At 49.3% G+C, this 20,788-nt stretch overlaps 8 protein-coding genes across 8 annotated transcripts; all 8 read left to right on the top strand.

Annotated features, from left to right (window-relative positions):
• Positions 1-853: 853 nt before the first annotated feature.
• Positions 854-1,774, top strand: TEOVI_000146500 (uncharacterized protein; the record flags this gene model as incomplete). Its single annotated transcript, XM_067224685.1, has 1 exon — positions 854-1,774. The coding sequence occupies one exon, from the start codon at positions 854-856 to the stop codon at positions 1,772-1,774; it is 921 nt and encodes a 306-aa protein (XP_067080786.1).
• Positions 1,775-2,901: 1,127 nt separating this feature from the next.
• TEOVI_000146400 (vacuolar transporter chaperone, putative) lies at positions 2,902-3,444 on the top strand (the record flags this gene model as incomplete). Its single annotated transcript, XM_067224684.1, has 1 exon — positions 2,902-3,444. The coding sequence occupies one exon, from the start codon at positions 2,902-2,904 to the stop codon at positions 3,442-3,444; it is 543 nt and encodes a 180-aa protein (XP_067080785.1).
• Positions 3,445-3,860: 416 nt separating this feature from the next.
• Positions 3,861-5,375, top strand: TEOVI_000146300 (uncharacterized protein; the record flags this gene model as incomplete). Its single annotated transcript, XM_067224683.1, has 1 exon — positions 3,861-5,375. One exon carries the CDS (start codon positions 3,861-3,863, stop codon positions 5,373-5,375), a length of 1,515 nt encoding a protein of 504 aa, XP_067080784.1.
• A 368-nt stretch (positions 5,376-5,743) lies between these two features.
• On the top strand, positions 5,744-6,706 carry TEOVI_000146200 (uncharacterized protein; the record flags this gene model as incomplete). The annotated part of the gene is made up of 1 exon (XM_067224682.1): positions 5,744-6,706. One exon carries the CDS (start codon positions 5,744-5,746, stop codon positions 6,704-6,706), a length of 963 nt encoding a protein of 320 aa, XP_067080783.1.
• Positions 6,707-7,309: 603 nt separating this feature from the next.
• On the top strand, positions 7,310-11,668 carry TEOVI_000146100 (uncharacterized protein; the record flags this gene model as incomplete). The annotated part of the gene is made up of 1 exon (XM_067224681.1): positions 7,310-11,668. One exon carries the CDS (start codon positions 7,310-7,312, stop codon positions 11,666-11,668), a length of 4,359 nt encoding a protein of 1,452 aa, XP_067080782.1.
• A 2,352-nt stretch (positions 11,669-14,020) lies between these two features.
• TEOVI_000146000 (mitochondrial carrier protein) lies at positions 14,021-15,016 on the top strand (the record flags this gene model as incomplete). Its single annotated transcript, XM_067224680.1, has 1 exon — positions 14,021-15,016. The coding sequence occupies one exon, from the start codon at positions 14,021-14,023 to the stop codon at positions 15,014-15,016; it is 996 nt and encodes a 331-aa protein (XP_067080781.1).
• A 1,067-nt stretch (positions 15,017-16,083) lies between these two features.
• On the top strand, positions 16,084-19,014 carry TEOVI_000145900 (RNA-editing complex protein; the record flags this gene model as incomplete). The annotated part of the gene is made up of 1 exon (XM_067224679.1): positions 16,084-19,014. One exon carries the CDS (start codon positions 16,084-16,086, stop codon positions 19,012-19,014), a length of 2,931 nt encoding a protein of 976 aa, XP_067080780.1.
• A 420-nt stretch (positions 19,015-19,434) lies between these two features.
• On the top strand, positions 19,435-19,938 carry TEOVI_000145800 (50S ribosomal protein L16, putative; the record flags this gene model as incomplete). Its single annotated transcript, XM_067224678.1, has 1 exon — positions 19,435-19,938. One exon carries the CDS (start codon positions 19,435-19,437, stop codon positions 19,936-19,938), a length of 504 nt encoding a protein of 167 aa, XP_067080779.1.
• Between the last annotated feature and the right edge of the window lie 850 nt (positions 19,939-20,788).

Below are 20,788 nucleotides of genomic sequence, written 5' to 3'. Positions count from 1 at the left end.
AAAAAAAAAAACTCCTATAAGTTGGGCGCCGACGCCCCGGCATCCCCGTTCAATGATAAGTGACCCTTTGCGGCGGTGTTGATAGTTACCTCGCGTCTTTTTTTTTTTTAATTCACGGATAGGGAAAGCCCACAAATAGCGGGGCACTGTTTTGTACGCGCGTGCAGCCGTACCGCTCTAGGTTGGAGCCATTTCCTTCGCGCTTGGACGCCGGCTTTCACCTTTTCTTTACCCTGCCGCACATACCCAACGTGCCGTTACCAGCGCGGTGCACTGCGACGTGCTGATGAAGATTTTGCTGTTCTCTGCGGTGACACCAGGTGGTCGCACCGGTTTTTTGTGACTCATGGCAAAGCAATGTAAAAATATCGAAAAAAAAGGGTAAATACTCCGATTTCCCCTGTGCGCAATTGGTTTCGGCGCTGCTCGCAGCCGACGCCGACAAACGGTCACCATGCTCAGTGTTCTGAAGTCCCCGCAGTTTTAGCGCAACATGTCCTGCATCAAGTCGTGTTAATCATGCGACGGCCTCGTCCTGTAGGCCTTGCGCCTCTGCCGGTTGGTCACACTGCGTGGGTTGAAGCTGCGGCTACCTAATCGCTGCGAACTTTAAAATGTCAGAAACCTTCCAGGGAACCTTGTTGAGTGAGCCGGCCTCGCCGTTTAAAGATTTATTAGTCCCGTGCGCCGGAGTTTGTGCACACCCTAGGGGCTGAATGCGTTTGCTTTTTTTTTTCTTCATGTCATTGATGCTTTTATTCAAGGCTTGAGTGAGAACGGTGGGTAACTACTGCATTCGAAGATCATCTAAAGAGTGTTCAGAGTGTTTTGCTTTTGAACAACATGGGTTATCATGGCATTTTTACTTTCAGCATGGTTGCCCACTTTTAGGACCTATTTTTCCCTGTTTTCCACGATAGCGTGGCAAGTGATGGAGGGTATGCTTCTGGATGCTGTTAGTAAAAGTATGGTGGCAGAAGGCGCGAAGTTGGTACCGAAATATGGAGTCCGCAATTCTGCACTCATGTCCTTGTCAGTGAATGCGTTGAAAGGCAATCCCACATATGACAAGGCGCGGACGCTGAGCAACAGAGAGTTATCTCGTCTGTTTCCGAGGGGATTTTCGATCGCTGTGGTTGAGCACATCGTTGCAAGCAGCAACCAAACCGCTCATTTGAGACTTGAGGAGTGCTTTAGTAAATATGCTATTCTCTCCACGGTTGCGAAGAACAGTGATACATACCAACTAGGATGCTATAAACCTCCGGGCGTGCGTGAGGTTGTTAGCGAGGCTATGGACTCAAAGTTCAGTGCTCTGCTACCTTATTGCGAACACTGGGCGGAGGCGGTTGCGCTGGAGTGCTTGCCTTCTAATACTCCGTTTGCCGCCAAGCTGGCTCTGGAATTTATTGATACTACCTGTTACTATGCGGAGCGGATGAGAAGTTTAGGGTCAGTCGTAGAAGCAGGCAATATACTACTACAGTCTCGTATTTCTGATCCCTTTGCCGCTGAGCCGCATTCGATCGGTGTGTCAGGGGGTGTAAAAAAAGGTGAAAAGAACGATGCGTTCTGGCAGAAATTTGCCACTACTGTACCTTTGTCCAGTGGACCGCATGCTAGTCACGGTATGCTTGGATATGAGTGGTATATACTGCGTATGAAGGTTGGTGCGATACTGAGCTTGGGCATGCTCTCTTTTATGGGTGAAAAATCGCGTTCTCGTTTGGAGACTAAGTCGATGGTGCGGTCGATAATTTGTGGAATACTGTGAAGGATTAAGAGGGAACAGCACGTTGGCAGGCATTTTTGTTATTTACTAAGTTGTGGATGCGCTAGGAGCTTGTCGATTGGTTTTACTACTAATGAAAAGATGACTTTCCTGTTGTTCTTTGTTTTGATGCGATGTGGCAATAAATATGGTGCTCCGCGGACATTCGTATAGCATCCTGCTGGCACTTTCCCTTCCTATTTCACATACACGTATACATTATTTACGCGTCATGCAGTTGCACATTTCTCTCTATAGGAGACCCAGGTATAGAGCATGTCATCCATGGCTTGTGAGGATACGAAAGCTCGTGCAACCGCCGATCATTCGTTTCTATCGCAGAGTATCTCTTACGTACTGCTCGCGAAGTTACTCACTGATTAAAGGGACTGTCATCTCAGCAGATTCAGTGGGGAGCCCTGTTATCAGTATTATATTTGTTGGTTTTCTTTTACTAATAAAACCACAGTGTGTGTACGTATGTTTGGGTGCCCGAAAGGCCAAGGTGGGGGCTTGTTTGTTTGAAGGCTTGTAGGCTTCCCCAATTGGACCCATTTCTCAAATCCGCACTACTACTACGATATTGCATTCACTGTTGCGACAGTGTCTTTTGTTAAATGGTTTGCCTTCGCTGGTTGTTGTACTAGAAAAAAATGGACGGACCTACTTAAAAAACTGTGCACTGTCAGGTAATGTTGTTATATTCGATATTTCGTACCAGGCTTCGTGCTGTATCTACCTCCATCCATATACGGTCCTCGCTTCAAGCCGGGTTGGTACATATTATCCTATTGAACTGCCACTTCACTCTCCAGTTTTACCTTTCAGACCGGTATTGCTTTATGTGTGTTTTTCTACAGCGAACGCTGTACAACCTAGTGTTAATTAGGAGGAATTAGTTATTGCATAGTTGTTTACTGGTTGTGTTTGGAATTTTGTGTTTCATCTGCCCTTTGTTTGTTTGAATTTTATTGAAGATTCACATAAATCTATGTATATATGTATTTGTGCGCTTTTTGTCCCCTTTGAGCGACCAACTCACGGTTTCCTGTAATCATCAGTAGCCCTGCACTACGTGTATATTCGTTTGCTCTTCATTTTTTCTTTTGCTTTTCTTTAGAAGCACCAATATGGCAAGCGTAATTGAAAAGGGGCTTGCATCGATATGTTGCGTTACCACTTCGTCAAAACCATGGGCGGAGGGCGAGGCCGATGGGGATGTGAAGTATGAGGATTTGCGAGGTCCTGGTGGTCGTAACACTTCCGGATCCGTAAGTGACAAAAGAATATGCGTTCCCCAGAAGATCGATCCGAAAACGTTTTTCGCCAATGAAAGGACCTTTCTCAAGTGGATGTCGATATCAGTGATGATAGGAATGATGTCGTTAACACTACTGAATTTTGGCGACACATCGAGCAACGCATCGGAGCTTGCTGGTCTGGTTTTGTTGCCTGTTTCAATATTATTTATGATTCATTCGTTATTTGTGTTCAAAGATCGAGCCAACAAGATCTATATGCGGGAGCCTATGCGGTACGATGACACGAAAGGCCCCACGATCCTTGTTCTTGTACTTGGTGTCTCTCTTGGAATTGCGGCTATTTTTTCCGTTCAGAAGCAATACTACAGGACGGCTTCTTCATCCTTCAATGATGGACCACGATTTTCTTGAGTGATGCTAATATTAAAAAGAAAGTGTAGTAGGCTATTGGAAGGGATCAGTTTTAAACTTCTCAGATGATATCAGTAACATCAGTTGTTGGATGAGCCGAGTAGCACCGTTGGGAAATAGTAGGTCATTGTTTTAACCTGGTAGGAAGATCCTCAATTTAATTCCAAAGCACCTTCTCCCCATCTGACTGTTTTGTATCCTCTGCTTTTTTACTTTTCTCAAAAATTTGACCCACGAGAAAGTAGAACAGAGCTGTACGTGACCTCTTCGTTGTTTTCATCGTCACTCGTTTACCAATGTGTTAAAGCCAGTATAGGCTGGCACAAGTATAGTTTTTTTAATCTTATTGGTTCAGTCGCGCTAAAATATATTGAACGCAGTCGGTCGTCAAGTAGAAAGAAGAAAGTCGTCAAGAGATGTTTTTAAAGAAGACAATGTCGGGTGTGAGAGACCTGTCGAGGGGAAGACCAATCTCGCGTGTTATCCTGGATCGTTTCGCAGGTAGTATTTCGTCTGAGTCATTTTCCTTTGAGTCGGTCCTGGAAGATGCTTGCAGGAGAGCAAACGTCGCAGTTTCGGCGGCCCCAAGTTCCATTGCTGATATCAAATGGTGGCGCAAACTCTGCACCGCCTGTGGCAATAAGCCATCTGCGTCACGATGCGGCCTTGCTATGTTGCGGCAGCGACTCGTACGAGCGCTATCGGAACGTTTAGCTACGGAGGAGGTGTTTCGTTTGAATGGATACGAAATTGGAAAGGAGATAGTGGACGAACCAGTGGTAGTGTTGGGGCTACCCCGCTGTAATGGACATCAAGCAGCTCATGTGCTTTCTCGCTCAGGGTTTTTTCTTGCCTTTAAGCAGTGTGATACGATATCTCCTTCACTTCTTCTTGATGTAGAGCGGCACGATGCATTCCAGCGAGAGTTTAGGTGGTTTAAATCCCTCTATCCCGACTTTTGCTGTGTACGGACAGTGAATCCCGGACAGATCGATGATGACCTGACCTTGCAGTTAATGTGCCCACAGTCCTACGCTTGGGGACTTTTGCATGGGTTAGACGAATATCTATTGGAGTGTTTGCAGGAGGATCAAACTCCCGTGTACGAGCATATTAAACGCATGTGTCAGCTTTTTCAGTGGTATAAAAGATGCGGGCATTTTTCAGAATGTGTGTCTCAGGAAGTTAACCCGATTAATAATGTTATAGAGGAGCAAAAATATGGCACCAAAAATCCACTGACGCGGACGCGGTGGCTTATCTTTAGCCCTCTTGCACTTTTGAGTATCGAATCGCTCTGTGAGGTGTTTCCTGATGTTAAAATTATCTGGGTTCACCGGGCACTTTCGCAGTGTATACCGTCGCTGTGCTCAGCTCTAGCTCTCCATAACAGTCTCTACACGGGGAAACCCCCTAGTGATACCCAATTGGTGACGATGGGTGACAAGGTTCTGGGAATGTTTGGTTCTGGGACAGAACATGCCATTGACTTTCTTGCTAGTTTTGAAAAATCCAGGATGGTTCATTGGTCTAATCGTGATCTGAAGAGACACACAACCCGTTTAGCTACAAAAACCCTACAACATTACGGCATTGAAGTGGACAGATACCGTAAGATGCAAATGATTAACGGACAAACTGAGTACACGGAGGTGTTTCGACCACTCCATGATTCGCAAATGCGATACTTTGGTTTACATGACGGCATTATCGGCGAAGTTTTTGAGCGCTATATTTATCAATTCGAGGAGTTTGCGTTCGAGCGTAAATATGGTGTCACTGTTGAAGAGTATCAACCCCTTGCAGCTGCTTCAGAGCAACAGTCTCTTGGATCGATGCGTGTGAATAGCGGAGAAAACAGTTTGCCATCATTTACTGATGATCAGCCGATGACAGGCCACTTTTTGCAGGAGGGAAAGGGGTTTAAGTAACTAATGGTGCTTTGGAGGTTATGTTATCGGCTCGTAACGTTTTTGCTACTTGACACGTAATCGTTTATTGTCATCACCAAGCAAGAACATCACATTTGGTTTAGATGTTTTTCTGTCATTGCCTCTTCTTCACCCACTCTGTGCATGGGTTGCTGCAACCCACAGTCACACGCTTTTCTTTCTCTTCCCCTTCCACGTGGCGCACGTTATTGTCTTCACCCCCTAGTCAAGTAGGGCTCAAAACGGGGGGATTTCTGTAGTATATATATTTCATCTTGACCACCGGCGAAGACTTGCCTCAACAGCACTGTGGATTAAAAAGAAATTTCTAGAGAAGGAACGCCGTCACATTTTTGCTGTGATAAACGATGACCGAGGGGCGTTTTGAAACTATTCATAATCTCAGACCCAAAAATTGGGACGGCCGCCGTCACTGGACGAATTGGCATCACCTTTATGACTGTGAGAAGGATCACTTAGCGCGGGAGAGCTGTCCGTTCCACGATCTTCGTTCTGGTGGCCAGTTTCAGTATGAAAATTGGGGAGGGGGTGAATTCAAACCGTTAATACCGCCTAATCACCTAAACAATCGGCCATGTGGCGACCGAATGGACTTCTCGAAGGGACACGGGACACAAATCGGTGGACTTGGGGATATCCCACTTGATGTTGAAGGAGGCAAACCGACGCAACACAACAAGCATCCAGGAAAAACTGTAATGTTTACGAGGAAGGACCCTCTTAAACGTGGCTTGTTTAGTAGTTACCCTTACATACCGGAAGCATCCACGGGGGCAGCGTCTGCTGGTGGACCAGCCGGTCCAAACATCAAGACGGGAAAGGTTAACGTCTTTGGTCAGGCACCGGAGTGGATAGCAGATCCATATGACGGGAAGACTGACCGTGGTCGCATTTTCCACTTCAAGGCAGGGCCGCTAAATTACAGACCTGACGACAGATTGGCGTGGATGCCTGAAGGGGAGCCGGAGAGGCGGAAAAAGCGAATCCACGGCGTTTTCCGTGCTGGAAAACCTTGTGGTATTATCAACGATGTAGAGTGGGTACCGGACCCACTGCAAGAGGCGAAAGTGAAGAAGCAAGTGCGACCCTTCCGGACGTGGCACACACGAACGAAATGGTCTATGCCAACACATGCACCGTGGTCAACAGGCAAAATAACAGCTGAACCGTTTCGTGGTCCTAACTTGAATATCACACAGTCTGGTTTGCCATGTTTGGATACTTTCAAAAGAGTTAACATGACACAAACCATCGGCAAAGAGGCGGCGCTCGCGCCCGTGGAGTTGCCGGGGCCCGCAAGGCTCAAATAAGTTGTAGAGATGTATTAGATTCTTCACTGGCAGCGGTCACTGACGAAGATTTGTGTCTACTGGCACTCACAAGCATGTAAGTTTGTGCTATCAATAGGCGCTTTGGAAGCTTTGGGCGATTTTAACACCTAGCATGATTGTTTTGCCGGGATGCTGAGTTTGCTCATCTGCTCTTCCATGTTGTTTCGTAGCTTTCTGTAATGCAGTGCCAGCTTTATTAACGAGGAAACGCGCGGCAGGTTATATTGCGGTGTCGAGAAAATTTCTTTAAAATCCTATTGCGCTTTCCTGTTAATATTTCTTCGGCCTCATTTGAGAGTACGTACCGGGGGAAAAATACAACATTTGGCTCTTGGTACTTGCTCCGGATGATGCTGTGGACTTCACTCTTTTTCTGGGTTGGTATTTGATGTACAGGCATGCAGCCGCTGCGTTACTATCACTTCGAGAAGGTCTGCGTTTTTTTCTGTCATGCCGTTAGTTTGTTGGATCCCATCGTGTACACGAGCAAGCATATGTATCCTTGAGCATAAGTATATACTGATGGTCGTCATCATTTTTGTGTTTTTGCATCCACACGTTTTTTTTAAATAATGACTTCACATGCCACTGTGGTTTATATGCGGTTTGTTCAGTGTTGACCTTGTTTTGGAGATGACTTCTCCCCGTCATTTGTTGTTCTGTGCCAAGCAAGGAAACATAAGAAGAACGTGGACCTTTCCCTCACTTTGCGCTCCCAGGTATGGGTACTCAAGGCCAGTGATGATGTTTTTTTCTCTGTGCCGTAGATGTGCCGGTGTCCTGGGGTTTATGGGAAATGAAAAACCCGTGGAGGGACGGAGTGTGGGGGTGGTGGGCTCTGCTATCCCGAACTACGTTGGTGTGGAGCCGCCACCGTTCAAAAGGGGTGTAAGGGCATTATCAGCCGGTCCACTGACCATTCACATGCAGAGGCGACCCTATCGGGTGACACCGACACCTGAAGAGCCTTATTCCTTACCTGCTCGGGTGCGCGAACTGACCCGGTCAAATCAATGGCAGGACGCAATTCATTTAATTTATACCTTAACACACCTGTCATCTTCTGAGCATTGTTCGGAAGCACAGGAGTGTAGTGGAAAAAAGACTGGTGTGTCTGACGTTTTTGAAATGTTTCTCTTCGAGTTTCTGCGCAGCGGCCACGTAGAGAGCGCGTTTGCCGTTTGGAGGAAATGCTCGACGAATCTTAAATTCGACCCTGGATCGGAACTTTTGATGAAGTTCGCAACTTTTTCCCTTGTCGTGGATGGAAAAACTCAGGAGTCGTTGGATCTTGCATTGATGGCGCGACAGTCGCAGAGAGAGGGGGATGCTCCCGGTGAGGACTTCGTGGAATACGGTATGTCATGGATATTGCTTTGCACCAAACTCTCGGGTACAACAAAAATTGGTGCAAGTGATGTCGCTGAAGTGCAAAATCTAGCGGAGAAGTTGTTCGTGCGCTGTTGGTTCCAACCACAACAATCATCGGGCGAGGGAGTCAATCAATTCAAGACAAGAAAACTTCGATTTATGTTGCACGGTATGGTGGCACTTGTGTCGCTGGAAGGTGGGTTAGAAGTGCTGCGGAGGCTAAGCACTAGGTACCATGGTGGCGCCAGTGATTCTGTCTTCCAGGAATTTGTTAGTCTGGCGGAAATTTTTGAGTCAGACAACCACAAGAACAAAGCTGCCCATACGTTAACGGCAGCTCCCCTGCCTTCCATGTTGATTCACCTGTTCCCTCTGCCGCTGCCGCCATCCGGGTTGGTGGTATTTCGTTATCTCTTCTGCGACGACGACGACGCACCTTCGCGACGTGAACCGCCTCAGCCTCGTTTGCTCTCCCACAGAACTGTAGGAACCACCTTTCTGGAACGTTTGGTTGAAAACGGTTCAGTGGATTCATTTCTGCGTTCTGCAGTGGAGCACGATATTAGTGAGTCATGCCCTTCACTCCTGACGCGTGTAATGCAGTCCCAGCTCGGGGCTAATGCTCGTGTGCTACCTACAGTGTTTGGACGCCAACTCCTTCCCTCGGTGCAGAGGGCTCTTCGGAGTCGTCCAGCGGCTGGGACACTGCATTTATTGCTGCTACGTTTTCTGTCGCGTGTGCTAGGGCCTTTTCTAGGAACAAGGGCTGGCAAAGGTTCCCACATGGAATTCCCAGCTGGAGGTGGTAGTATCGCATCTAGCGCAGTTTTTTATATTGAACTTCTTGGTTGTGTCGCAGCCCTTGTCCCAACCTCCGGAATAAGAGCCTGGCATCGCTTTGTTCAACGCGTAACACGTGCTATTATTAGAGAATGTGGCAGCGTTTCTGGAGCTGCTATCCCCTCTCTATTGCAAGTGCAACTTCATACGCAATGGTTTTTGCCGGAGTTACTTACGTATGTGGACACGACCCGCGAACGTGATATGTACTTCGCCTGTCAGCATCCGTTAATGCAGAGCCGTGAAAGAAACTGGGACCGCATTCTCTGCGCACTTATCTGGGAGTGCCATGGGAAACCGGTTTCTGCTTATGAAGGCACTGGTTCTGTCAGCTGGCACCGCCACGCTGGTGGTTTGGTGCGGTATGCAGGTGAGGAAGACCGAATACGTGCTTTTGAGGGCGCACCTCCATTCTTCGACGTGAAGCGCTCGTTTGTACAGCGGGTTGTACGTTGGCAGTGGTTGCTAGAAAGTCTCTGGCAACTCGTTGGGTATAAAAATGGAGACAGAAACCATTGCAGTTGGGAAGAGTTGTTGTGTGCGTGTTCCAGAATTCTGTCGAACTGTCGCAAGTATCACCGTGGTGATATTGTGAGAGATTTCGTAGACGTGCTTTTTTTACCTGCCGCTTCCTTTGTGTCTCCGCGCGGATCAGAGTGCTGTCGCAGGACCAACGTGCTCACACTGCTTTCAACATGTGCGGACAGCGGGTGTGGGACAGCTGAGTCTGTGACCCTTGCACGGTGGTATTTTTTAAATGAGCTTTCGTTGTGGTTCACAACTCTCCATGTATCGGGAAGATTTCGTGCACTGGGTGACGTTTTGCAACCGGGGCCGGACCGCACGGCGCAGCGCTTTGCGCTGCTGCGCAATTACGTGTCTAGTGTTTCAGCAAACATAAGCAGATCCGGCGAGGTTTGTAAGAATAAGCGGCAGCAGCTGCAGGACTTGCTGACCTACTACAACGAAGTATGCAAGAGTGATAATTCGCTTCGGACGCCGCAGCTGCTCTCTCCACTCGCTTCCGCTCTGAGGCGGGCAGACTTACTGGATTCTCTTGAGGAACTTATTAAAGTCAGCCTGTCGGAGCTGTCCGGTGGCCTTCGTGGGCGTAGCGGCACCCGAGCGGCACTAAAGAAGCTTCTTTTTTTCCACGATTTTCACCGCGGTTCTGCGGTTTGTGCTGAGTCTGGGTGTACCTCGCATGTCACCGATGAGAACTATCATGGCGCTGCAGTGGCAGTTGCAAACATCGCGGAGGTGTACATTCTTATGCTCTTGGAACACGGCCATCTGGAAACAGTTGAGAAAATCTTGTTACGACCACCTGCGTCTCACTCCCTGCAGGACCCTGCGACAGAGGTAGCGTCGCCAACGCATGGGGGAGCGGACGGTTTCTTGTCACCCCTCCAGTTTGACATAACCCTTCTCATGCCATCGACAAACCGTGAAGCAATGCAGTTGCTTTTTTTCCTGTATCTAGCGCAGGAGAAAAATGTTTCGTGTTGGCGTGTGCTTGACAAACTACCCAAGTACGGAGCGAGCGCTGCTGGCGTCGTTGCCGTAGTTGGCCGTCTGGTATCGCAGGAGAAACATCTTTTTGGTCAGTTTAGCCGTACAGCAATTCGGTTGGCGGACGGTTCTTTACACCCTAAAACTGCCGGTACCATTATCTACGGTTCGAACAGAGGGTGCATCCAAAATAAGCCTCAGATGGTGGCTACCGTTATTGGGGGGGAGAAGCGGGCCTCTAATCTAAAAGACTTAAACCACCTGATCAACAACGGTGATTGGGTACTAGCGCTGCGCAGCATACCATTTGTTCTTACAGATCCTCTGCACATCACGCGAAAGGCGTTATTGGTTTGTGAGGCAGTACCGCATGGAGCGGCTTGGGAAGGTGCTGTTAGGGTATTTGTCAGGGCGAACCATATTTGTACTGACATTTCTCACGGTGTGCATTGTATGAAGGAACACACATGTTTGTTCCCAGTTATGGGGATACAGGAGATTGGTCGCTTGTTGACTTTACTTGCTAGCGCGAGGCGTTGGCAGGAGTCACTGCAAGTTTTTGAATCTGTTGGTTCCCATGCTGTTGATGGGTACATGTTCGCAGAGACCTGTTTTACCCTTCGGTCAAGTGGCCACCCCGGGTTGGCCGTTGATCTCTGGGCCATGTGGCGAGCTGCGGTTGGGGATGCCGTGGCCCCTACACCACGAATGTGTGGACAGTTTTTAGCCTGCGGTGTTGTGGGTGATGTGGATGTAGCGGATGCAGCTTGTGTGATGGTGAGGGAAGCCACCATCCCGAAGTACGGAACCTGGTCGTCAGCAAAACCGGAGCTGCCTGCCTCAGATGAGAAGTGTTCGTCTTCACCATGTGTAGTTACTATCCCAGGGACTGAATTAGCTCTGTCTTTCGAAAGGGAGGAAGATACCGTCGCCACTTTGTTACGTGATCGATGGAACGGGAGCTGGCAGGACGCCCTCCAAATGGCCCTCGCCAGCGGGAGGTCGCGGATTATTCAAGAAGTAGCCAGAAAGTCCCCTCGTAATCACTCTATTTACAAAGCCGTGGTTGGGTGGGCTGCGAAGGAGCAGCGTCAACTTTCCGTAGCGGAGCGTTGTGCGATTGCGGGGCACTTGATTACCAATCCGGTTTCGGATGGAGGAGAGTACGACCGAGTGGGTCGTGTCCTTGAGGAGCTACTCGGTAGTGAAGACGATTAGAACCTGTGGTGTTTGAGGCATGATGGTCTACCCCCCGCCGTGCTCCTCACCAGCCATTTCTCATTGTTCCATGTGGCGAGCCCGCTACCTTTTTGCCCCTTTCTAAGTTGTGGCTGGTTTCAATTTCCAATTATTGTAATGCGAGCCTGCTGATAACTGCTCAGGGGAGACAATAAACGCATCGGGTCATTATGCACTTCACGGATACAAACACACACACACACACACACCTCGTTTGACTTCTTTTTTTTTCCTTTGTGCTTCAAAGTGGCGCCGTTGGTTACAACATTTTAATTCAATGTAGAGCAAGGTGTGGTGCACCAGTTGTTGAAAGAAGGACCATATCTTGTCTGTGGTGGTGCGAAGAACCGTGCTTGCAACCCTGTGATACTGGTCAATTCGCCGTGGCGCCATGGGCTGGCACCTTGCGCAAGTAAAATAACAAAACCGGACGTAATCAGCCAACCTCATCAGAATCAGGATGCGGCGGAAGAGTTGCGCCGTCACTCCCACAATGCGGCGTTCAGCAGACTCGTTACAGAGTAGCCAATAGCCCTTATAAGGGTCCCCGTGTGCGTGCAGTTGCGCTATCGACGGCCACTCGTGCGGCAATGCGATTTTTTAATTATTCCTGCGACGAACTGTAAAGCCTCTCACCACCACGATTACTCTCACTTTTTATCTCAACTGACCCACGACCATCTACCAATTGACCTATCACAGTGCGCGAAAAGGGTGCCTGTCCGCGGCGGGCGGAGGGTATCCAATGGAGGTGTTTTTCTTTTTGCATGCAGCACACCACACAGAGGGGTGTATTGGGTTCATACACAGACCATTTGGAGGGTATACTTCTCGTTCTGTTTGTTGCTCTCGCGCAAATAATCACAATAGCGGTTGCAACAGTCGTTATGTGTTTTTAACACCCATTATCCTTTAGGGCCCGTTAGTATTGGACGCTTTGGCACCTTGTTTGTCGCTTCTGATTGCTCTAACTTTGATGGACATTCGAGACAGCAAATCTTTTACTTATACTTCAGAGTATCGGCACAAAGGAACGGTGAGGAGCGACTGCGGCCGTACGTAGGGGAAACTTACCTTCCCGCCTCTGCATGGCGTGCCGTTTGTGTTGTTTCGAGAGCTTCGGGGTCGTGGATATATATATATATATATATATTTTCGTTGGGTTGGACATAAGCCTCCTTATGGTGCCTTTGAGGCTCATCATCACGCATTTTGTGGGAGTGGTCATTATGCCTCATTTTAATGACGCTCCTCGAGTCTGAAGTATGTTTTGGAGGAAAGTCCCCGTTACCATGGCCATAAGCACTACTTTTTATATGTTATTGATCACTGCAGCAGCGGGCTCCAATGTTGTGGGCTCACACAAAGCAAAACTGCCCTCCTCGTGTGTGTGTGTGTGTGTGTGTGTGTGTGGACGTAACTACAGCGAGATGTTCATTGTTACCGGAAAGGACATCAATTATTGTGCGTGGTGGAGGGTTTACGGGACCTTGAACGGGTTAGTATGTGTGGCTGCTGAGTGAAATCGGTTCCCAAAGCACTTCATTTTTCCTGATTTCATAATGTCAATAAAGTTGTGGCAGGGATGGCGTGCGTGCACGTATGGCTTGAAGCAACGGGTGGGTAGCGTTACCAACATGGGAATGGGCGAGGCTTTTTTATTCTCGCCACTAGTGCTCATTGCATTATTGGATCCACATACATTCACTATGGCTTTTTTTTTTGGAAAATATCTCACCTTCCTTCGTGGACTTTTTGGTCTCGGGGGTAGTGTTTCCGGTTGCTGTCTCCATAGCCAATAAATGATGTTCCATCTATTTTTTGTTTAAGTTTTGTTACGCTTGGCTGCTTGCACCTGCAGAAGCCCACGGGGCCTGTCTCTTAACTCACCTTTTTTTTCGGTGCGTGTGCCTGCGTGTAGAATTACTCAATTGCCACCCCATTCATTCGTTCATCAAACATATGTGTTTGAATACATATGCGTGTGTGCTTGAAGAATCAGGTTTCTCAACCTTGTTGAGCCCGGAACGAGCACCTATCTTTGCTTCCTCTTCCTTGTTTTGGGTGGAACTCCCCCACCCTTTGGATGCTCGTTCGTCCGTTCGGTTCCACTATTTTTTTTCTTTGCATGTTTGTGCTACCGAGGGTCGAAGGGGTAAGATAGGAAAATCTACCTGTTAGGACGGTGCCTGCGGAATATACGTGTGACAGAGAAAAGTAGCGTTGGGTGCGAACACCGAGAGAGTATCTGTCATCAATTCAGATCTCGGCGAGTAACATTTATCGAATAAGACCTGTCGTACTCGTCACTCACTCTGTGGCAGAATACAAATGGATCACGATCAACTATACGACTCTCCCCAGTCTGCTAAAGACTCCCTTCTCGACATGACAGCGCTTTTGATCGTAACGTTTGCGCAGCGTGCAGTTATGGCTCCGTCGTATCGTGTAACGTTACTGGCCACCGTAGAAGGTGAGTTGGTGCGGGAAGGCCGGCTACCACCAAAGGGGTTTGGCGGAGTGTTTGGTTGCATAAAGCGTTTGTATGTCAAGGAAGGCGTAAGGTCATTTTTCCGTGGTCTTTTAACTGACGCTGTGCTCTCTCTCCCTGCGACCGTTGTTGAGAACATAAGCTCTACGTTGGTGTCTTTCGCGTTGCAGGTGGCCATCCCTGTCAGGCTCGTCGAGTCGATGAGCCCGTGGACTTACTTGACTCTTTCACTCAGCTCCACATCCGCTGCAGTTTTACTCGCAACCCCTGCCACGGGCCTACACAGCACAATAGTGACGAACTACGTGGCTGACATTGTTGCACCTGTTCCCTCGGAGAAGTCCAAAAATCCTGACAAGGATGACGGTGAAAACAACAAGGAGATTAAGGAAGGCGAGAAGGGGGGTGAGGAATCGTACCGATATGCTACAGCTACGGAGGCGGTGGCGAGCATATTCCGACGGTGGGGATTCAGCGGTTTCTATCGTTGCATCGGTGCCGATGCTATTGCAGTCTTTCTGTACAGGGGAACCTATTATTACGGGTTGCAGCTGTTACCCAGCACCCTGCATAATCGCTTCCCTTATGGCATAAGCCGATGCCTCGCCGTCGTTGCTGGTTTCTTAACTCAACCATTTGAAGTTGTTAGTCGCCGCATGCAACTCACTGCTTCCTCCACAACGGGTCGCCGCTACAAGGGGATGCTCCACTGTGCCCGCACAATTGTTGCGGAGGAGGGATATACGGCTTTGTGGGCGGGGATGCAAGCACGGCTACTGGTGACCTGTGTGGGTGTGGCGGTGCTGGAACTGCATCGCCATTTCTGGGCCGTTTAGAGGATGTGGTGACGAAGCGTGAAGGTGTGTGGTCAGTCTCATGGTGTGAATAAGGGGAAGAAAATGTCTTACATAACAATGGAAAGGGTAAATGGTAGGGGGGAGGGAAAGGTGAAGAGAAGGGGGGGGGGAGGGCATGAGTTCAAGGGGCGCAACAGCAGGGGTTGAGGGTGAAACTAAGTTTTTTTGAGTGCTTGTGTGTGTGTGTGTGTGCAGCGGGTTGACAGCCGCTCTGGGCTTGGTCGATTAGTGCGTACAAGTCTTGATGCATCCGGGGGGCACTTACCGTTGTCTTACGCGCCGAAGTGGACCACCATGCATTGTATCGTCTTTACCCCTACCCTTCTACTGTTCTGTCTGGAGCCAGGGGTAGTGGCAACACCCTTATTTGACGGAAAGTTAGGGTTGAGAGAAAATGAGTGTTTGGGAGCAAGGAAAGTGTGGGGTGCGTGCCATGTTGCAGTTGACACTCCACCCGTTGCACCTGCGCAGATCGTTATCTATCTTGGGCTCTTGCCGTTTGTTTGCCTCCTTTTGCCACTCTTCATACTGAAACAGACATGTTACTCTGCAGTTGACCCCCTCCTTCACCCGAACATAACGGTCCAGCGTGGAGGAAGTCGTGGATTAGGTTACGTTATGCCCGAGTTCATTTATTCCTTCGTTTTTTTTTCAAATTGTAGTGGCCCACTGTAGCTTCGCGCTGCACATACATCTCTTCCTCCACGGTTCATTTCATGCTAAATTACCGACGAACTCTTTTCTTTTCTTCCGTGCCTGAACATCTTGGTCATAGTTTATGTTTGCAAACTTGTGGTCGCGTTCGTGCCTACTGTTTTTTCTTTGGAAGTACACGACGCAGCAGAAACGAGTTAACAGACACTGGTAGCAGCAGCAGAAGTGAAGCAGATTGACTGCGGTTAATTAAGTTAAGGCAGAAACGTACGCACCTGCGGCTGGAACGCCGGAGAGCGTGCTTTTTTTGCGCATTCACAGGGCGGAGAAAGGCACAGAGCAAGGACTGTGTGTAACTGTGTTGCGTGTTTGTGTTTTGTATTCACACAAATATGGTAAGTAAGTACCACCGCTTGCTTCAGCAGGGGCTACGTGAGGAAGAAGAAGGAGTCACTGAACGAAATATGGTGGCAGGCGGTGAACAGCGGCACGGGCACGTGGATGACGACAATGCGGAAGGGGATGCTGATTTTTATGACCAGAAAGATGAGCGGCGAGCGAAAATGTCGAATCCTAAACATGAGTCTGCGAATGTTTCCGCGGGCGGGAAGCAAAATAGGTCGGTGAGGGATTGCCTCCCCGGTTCCCTTCCTCCCGTAGCCAATACGAGCACTGACGCGGCGGTCAGGTTTGATAGGGAACGAAAAAATGCGGGTCACGGGATTGATATTTCGTGTGTCGAAGGCGACGGTGCGCAAATGGGTACGTACGTCTCCACCGGCCGTAGTGACGCAAAAGCAGGGGGAGGAAGTAGCGCTATAGGCGTCACTGCCGATGATGAGAGTGATGGGAATTTGGACACGGACGGTAGCGACGCTTCTGAGGGCGATGAGGTTGAGTCGACAACCGACGCTGATGTGTATGGGGAGGACGATACCACTGAAGGGCCTCGTGGTGGTGTGCGGTTGTATTCTTGCGATGCCTGTCCGCATGCTGTGTTCACAACTCATGCAGCGTTGCTTGCCCACGCTGAGGAGCACCATGCGGATCTATTACCAGATCATGCCCGTTTGCGTCGTATCGCACAAAAACTTAATCCAGTGTGGAACCGCGCTCTAAATGCCCGTCGTAACACCATTACATCGTGGGGGAAGAAAATATTCCACGTGGCCGCGCAACGTGATGCGGGGGAGTCGAAGATGCAGGAGGCTCATCGTGCCCGGGCACAACTGGAATGTGTTGTGCGCCGCTGGCATGATAAAGCACGTGTCTTTATATTTGGAAGCTCTGTGGCGATGGGCGTGTGGGACGGCACAGCGGATATTGATTTTGCCGTCGTTGATGTTGATGCAATGGAGCGTGGAAGTTGGCCACCGTTGGAGAAGAACGCTGTGCGTTCCATCACAGAGCTACTACGCCGGGTGGGGTTTTCATTTGTAAATTTGGAGCCAATTAGCCACGCTAGAGTGCCAATTATTAAACATCATGCTTCGTCACCAATCCTTACCGTCGCAAGAAGAGACGCAGAAGACGTTGTAGCTCGAAGCATTCGCTTTATTTTGAATGGCCCTGCCACGCGCGAGGATCGGTTGCTACTGGAAGGAAGCGTACGCGACGCTGTGGGCCCCACTGGGGTGCAACAGGTGTGGTGGAACCGCACCTCCGACATGATGTCAGCCACACTCGAAAGTACTACCGCTGCCGTTAGGGCAGCAATGTGCAGTCCGGCACTTGCCTCGGCATCACTGCGCACAAAGGTACAGCCGGCGCATGATGAATGCAGGCCAGAGTTGTATAATATTGACTTCGATCTCAGCTTCCGCGCATTTGGCATACGCAATTCAACTCTTCTACGGAAATACTTACTTAGTCACCCGTGCGCTCGACCAGGAGCCATTGTACTTAAAGATTGGAGCAAGACAAGTGGTGTGAATAACTCCGTTAACGGTTACTTTACTAGTTATGCAATCAACATAATGTGGATATATTACCTTGTTCAGAAGGGTTATGTGCCGTACGTGGATCCTCTTGAAATTCCTGAATCACTCGTAAATTATACCGATTTTGACCCCAGGTACACCCCGATGATAGACCCAGAGATTACGAACACAGAGCGGGAGGAGCTGTACAAAGCAGCCGGCGACATGCTTGTGGGGTTCTTCTATTTTTACTCATTTGAATTCGACTGGGGGCATAACGTAATTTCCCTTAACCGGCCGGGAATAACAACGAAGAGGATGCTAGGGTGGCACGTTGAGGACGTTGTACCGGTTGCTTCCACCTCAGTGAGCAGTGGTGGTGGAGGTAGCAATGTGAAGCGACACCCTACAAGGTACGAGCTTTGTATCGAGGATCCCTATGAAGAAAACTTAAATTTGGGCCGACACATCGGAGTAACGAAGTCGTTGCGTGTGCGGACGGAACTCTACCGCGGTCTCTTATCCTTATTGAAAGAGGGGGAGACAAGGTCGTGCGTCTTCGCCGCAGCAGATTCATCAGGCACGCCGGCGGCTGGGGGTAAGCAGTCGGCCGCTCTACCAGCTCGAGCACTGTTCAAACTGATGGCCTTAACAACTCAGGCTATATCAGAATCAAGGCGTCTCCCACAAAGTAATAGTGACAATAGCGGTCGCATTGGTAACGGTGATAATGAATCCCTTACGGAGGTCGGCGGTGGCCACAGGGTTGAAGGCGCTGGTGTCGATCCAGCTTCCTGCGCAGGGGCGTCGCTTTCCTCCTTCGGTGAGCCACCGATTGGAGTTCATGAGAAAACGCTTGAAAGCATATTTGTTGAGAAGGCCCCTATGGAGTTTCAGTTGGTACGAAAGGTATGGAACTGGCACCAACTGATCCATCGGCTCGGGTACAAAATACACCGAGGTCACGTGATGCCACGGCGTGAAGTTGGGGTACGTTGCACCGCCCGGCGCGATGCGGAAGAAACAACAACAGAACTGGCTTCGGACGTTGACACAACTAAGAGCCTGAGACCTGGGCGAGGTCTTACAGACACCATGCTGCGAGACCTGAGCCGCGGCTACATGACGCTCACACCGGAATGGGTTGCTTGGTCAGCGCCATGGGTAAGCCAACACTTGCGCGGATACAGCCGCTTAACGACAGTGCGTTCCGCAGTGGCCGATGAAACCCCACCCGCCCTGGCGACGGTTCCGTCTGTAGTGAAACCACCGACTGGAGAGGCGGTTATGGGTGCGATGAGGACCACCCGCCGAAATGCTGCACCTGCTCGTAGGGTGGAGCTGCTGAAGTTATGGCTCTGGCGCGGCATCAGCAAGGTTACTCCATTCAAGAGCCCTCGTTGATGCTTTCCGTTACCCAGAGCTCCAGACGTGTTTATTTTATTACTTAAACGCCATTTCTGCGCATACGGTTGTATGATCATTGACTTGGTTCCACTCATTGTTTGGCTTTGGTTTGTCTTACACCTACCATGTCTTTCTTTTGACACCGGTATGCCCTTTTGTGTTTTCTTCACGATAAAGTTGTCATATCTCTTTTTTTCACCCTTGTCTCATTACTGGTGATGCGACCACCTCGGTTGCCGCCTTTCGTCATCACGTATTTGTGTACCTTTGCTCAGGCTTGTAAGTTGTGTGTTAGAAGCTCTGAGAAGGCACTGAGCGTTGAGCGTGTCAGGATAAGGCTTGGGGGAGGTGAACCGTACGTTCCGCATCTGTTGCTTTACCCAAGTGACTTTATGTAGGTAGGTAGGATAGGAGGAAATGCCGTCACCCTTTCAACAAACTTTGTTGGCCCGCGCCTACCACTACGTGCATCCGAAGACTGGTCGACCCATTAGACAGTTTCGTCGCTATGGCGATCCGCGTTATATCAATAACGAAGCGGCACTGATTCGCGGGCAATGGGGCCTCATAACTGCGGATTTCGGTATGGTCACGCAGTCGCAGATGGAGAATGCACGTCTTGCAATCCTCCGTCGTCTACCCCGCGGGAGCTTCACACTCACAATGCACACCGATTACGAGGAGTTTCCGGTTGTGAAAAAGAGCCCAGAAAGTCGTATGGGTGCTGGTAAGGCGAACATTCATCATTTCGCGTTCAAGTTCACGACAGGGGTGCCGCTATTTGAGATCATGCCGATATCCGCCCGCCGTCTCAATCAGGCGGAAGCGGAGGGCATATTTTTGGCAGGGAGACCGTTCATACCGCTTCAGACGGTTGTGGTGCCACAAGGTCGCGTTGATGAGTATCATGTCTTCAAGTAAGTGACAATGGAAGGTGGAGCCTGCCGGAGTGGATGAGTGCAGGGGCATTAACTTTGTATTTTGCCGCATCCGGTTGAGGAACGAAAATAAATAAAGGGAGGGTTACTCACCTCATCTGGCGTAAATGAATTGTGTACAGTTGTTTCTTACAGTTTGAGTCTGCGGGAGATGGTTATGGTTACCGCTGCTGCCATCACCACGCTATTTCCCCCCTCCCCCCACACACACCCAGCGTACCGCCGTTGTTCTTCACTTACTTTTATCAAGTGTTGTAAGTGCTGCCTTTTATCTGTCGTGAGGTTGGCTGTGGGAAACGCAGTTCCACTCGTTGATTATCCAGTCATTCATATAGCACCCGTCGATACTCCGCGTTCATTTGTTTAGACTTTTTGAGCGTAGTGGTTGCTACTTTTTGACTGGTCTGCTTTTTCAAGGCGCTCATTCCTCTTCCTGTATTGTCATCCTTCCTAATGAAATTCCCTATACTTTTATTGTTATTGTGCCTCTCCTACGCCTCCTCTTTTTCTGTGCGCCACGCCACGGGGTAGAGTCGGCTCGGGATTAAGTTGCTTTGCTCTCCACAGAAAGTTGATTTAGAGTGCAACCTTGAGCTAGACGGCGGTGTGCAAATCGGGCGAAAGCGAATCCTCGCTAGAAGCTATTTGCACAGACCTCAAGGAACCGAGAAAAAAAAACGAATAAGAGGAGAAAACACATTTAACGAATAAAAAGGATCGAGATAATCGAAGGAAATAGAGAAAAGTAACCCTTAGCTTCGTTATTCCCGGAGGAGCCAGAAAGGAAGCCAGTGAAGACACTAAGTGGGGAGGAAGCAGCGCAGGGGCGAAGG

The sequence above is a fragment of the Trypanosoma equiperdum genome (assembly GCF_001457755.1).
Source record: "Trypanosoma equiperdum strain OVI genome assembly, contig: ctg_372, whole genome shotgun sequence".
NCBI lineage: Eukaryota > Euglenozoa > Kinetoplastea > Trypanosomatida > Trypanosomatidae > Trypanosoma > Trypanosoma equiperdum.
This window is presented reverse-complemented; position numbering and strand designations above follow the sequence as displayed.